The sequence below is a fragment of the Penaeus chinensis genome, chromosome 31, assembly GCF_019202785.1.
Source record: "Penaeus chinensis breed Huanghai No. 1 chromosome 31, ASM1920278v2, whole genome shotgun sequence".
NCBI lineage: Eukaryota > Metazoa > Arthropoda > Malacostraca > Decapoda > Penaeidae > Penaeus > Penaeus chinensis.
This window is the reverse complement of record NC_061849.1, coordinates 17,903,711-17,906,210: the sequence shown is the minus strand read 5'-3', so window position 1 is coordinate 17,906,210 and position 2,500 is coordinate 17,903,711. Positions and strand designations below refer to the sequence as shown.

General features: G+C 31.9%; 1 protein-coding gene across 1 annotated transcript in view; it reads right to left on the bottom strand.

Moving 5' to 3' along the window:
• LOC125041726 (integrator complex subunit 6-like) overlaps positions 1-2,500 on the bottom strand; it is a 40,195-nt gene that overhangs the window by 25,865 nt on the left and 11,830 nt on the right. The window contains exon 2 of the mRNA XM_047636968.1: positions 1,089-1,166. Coding sequence (XP_047492924.1) covers positions 1,089-1,166 — 78 coding nt within the window. The remainder of the gene's footprint in view (positions 1-1,088; positions 1,167-2,500) is intronic.

Sequence of the window (2,500 nt, the reverse complement as noted above, 5' to 3'; positions counted from 1 at the left end):
GTATATAATTTGTAAATATATATATAAATATATATAAACATATATATAAATAAATATAAATATATATATAAATAAATATATGTAAATATATATATAAATATATATATGTAAATATATATATAAATATATATATATGTAAATATATATATGTTAATATATATATAAATATATATATGTAAATATATATATAAATATATATATATGTAAATATATATATAAATATATATATATATGTAAATATATATATAAATATATATATGTAAATATATATATGTAAATATATATATATATATATAAATATATATGTAAATATAAATATATATGTAAATATATATGTAAATATATATGTAATTATATATATGTAAATATATATATAAATATAAATATGTAAATATATATATGTAAATATATATATATAAATATATTTATATATATATATATGTAAATATATGTAAATATATATAAATATATATGTAAATATATAAATATATACAAATATATGTAAATATATAAATATATATATAATGTAAATATATATATGTAAATATAGATTTGTAAATATATATCTCTCTATATATAAAAATTATATATATATAAATAAATATATATATAAATATATATACCTATAAATATAAATCATATATATATTTATACATAAACATATAGACATATAAATATATAAAATATATATATATAACATATATAAAATATATATACAAAACATATATAAAATATATATACAAAACATATATAAAATACATATATAAAACATATATAAAAATATACCTACATAAAACACATATAATATATTTATAATATATATATATATAAATATATATAAATATTTATATATATATATATAAATATAATTATATGAAACATATACAATATTCATAAATAAATAAATAAATAAATAAATAAACATGTACTATATAAATATCTCTCTCTCACACACTCTCACACACACACACACACACACACACACACACACACACACACACACACACACACACACACACACACACACACACACACACACACACACACACAGAGTGGAGGGGAATTTACTTTCAGAGAACTGAACCTACCTTAATATGGACTGGGGGTTCCTCAAACGTAAAAAGCATATATCGGTCACCACGACTCTCTGGACTACGTTGTCTTAACTGAAAAATGTAAGAGTCGATTAAATGCTAATATCTACCTTGTCAAAAAAAAAAAAAAAAATCCTATCCGACACATATACAAGAAAATTATAAACTTTAAACCATATTTGTATCTCTAGAATTATCAACTTGCGTTCATATACTTGTTTACAGTACCTGCGCTGTGTGTGTGTGTGTGTGTGTGTGTGTGTGTGTGTGTGTGTGTGTGTGTGTGTGTGTGTGTGTGTGTGTGTGTGTGTGTGTGTGTGTGTGTGTGGTGCTTGTGGGTGTGGATGAGAATGACAGAGAGTGGGTATGGGACAGGGTGGGTGTGAGACAGGGTGGGTGCGGTGCTAGTAGGTGTGGGTGAGAGTGACTGAGTTATGGGAGTGACGGAGTTGGTATAGGACAGGGTGGGTGTGGGACCAAGTGGATATGGGACAATGAGTGTGACAATGAGTGACTGATATTGTGGGTATGGGACAGGGTGGGTAAGGGACAGGGTGGGTATGGGTCAGAGTAACTGAGATAGTGGGCAGGGTAGGTGCAAGACATGCCCGTGGGTGTGGTTGCCTGTGGGTGTGGTTGCCTGTGGGTGTGGTTGCCTGTGGGTGTGGTTGCCCGTGGGTGTGGTTGCCCGTGGGTGTGGTTGCCCATGAGTGCGGTTGCCCCTGGGTCTGGGTACAAGGGGGTCTGGATGCACCTGGGTAAGGGTACGCATAGGTATGAGTGCGCATGAGAATGGATGCAAGTGGGTATGGGTAGAAGTGGGTATGGATACGAGTATGTGTGAGGATGGATACGAGTGAGTGAGGATGGATGAATTAGGGAAGACAGTTATGAGCAACTGAAGATGGATACTAGTGAAGGAGGATGCAAGTATGAATGAGAACGCAAACATAAATGAGGATGCAGGTATAACTACAGAAGGAGACGTCAGTAGCTTACGGTCATGAATGAGAATTAAGGTGTAAGTGAGAACATCCACAAGAATGAGGATGTAGGTGGAAGTGAGAATCTGGTTGTGAGGTAGAAGGCTAAAGAAAGATCCAGGTTTGACTATAGAAACTGGTATAAGTGAGGATAAGGGAGCAAGAGGATGCAAGTACGAATAAGGATGTGGGTATGAATGAACGAGCAGGTGCGAAGCAGGTGTGAAGATGCTGGTTTGTGTGAGCATGTGGTCAACTGAGGGTGCAGGTATGACTAAGGACGCTAGAGTAAATGTGAGTGTATGGGAGGATATGGGTGTAAGTGAGGGTGAGGATGAGGGTGAGTGAAGTTGTAGGCGTGAATTATGTGGGTGCAAATGGGGATGTGCATCAAAATGACAATGTGGATGTGGAAGAGGATGC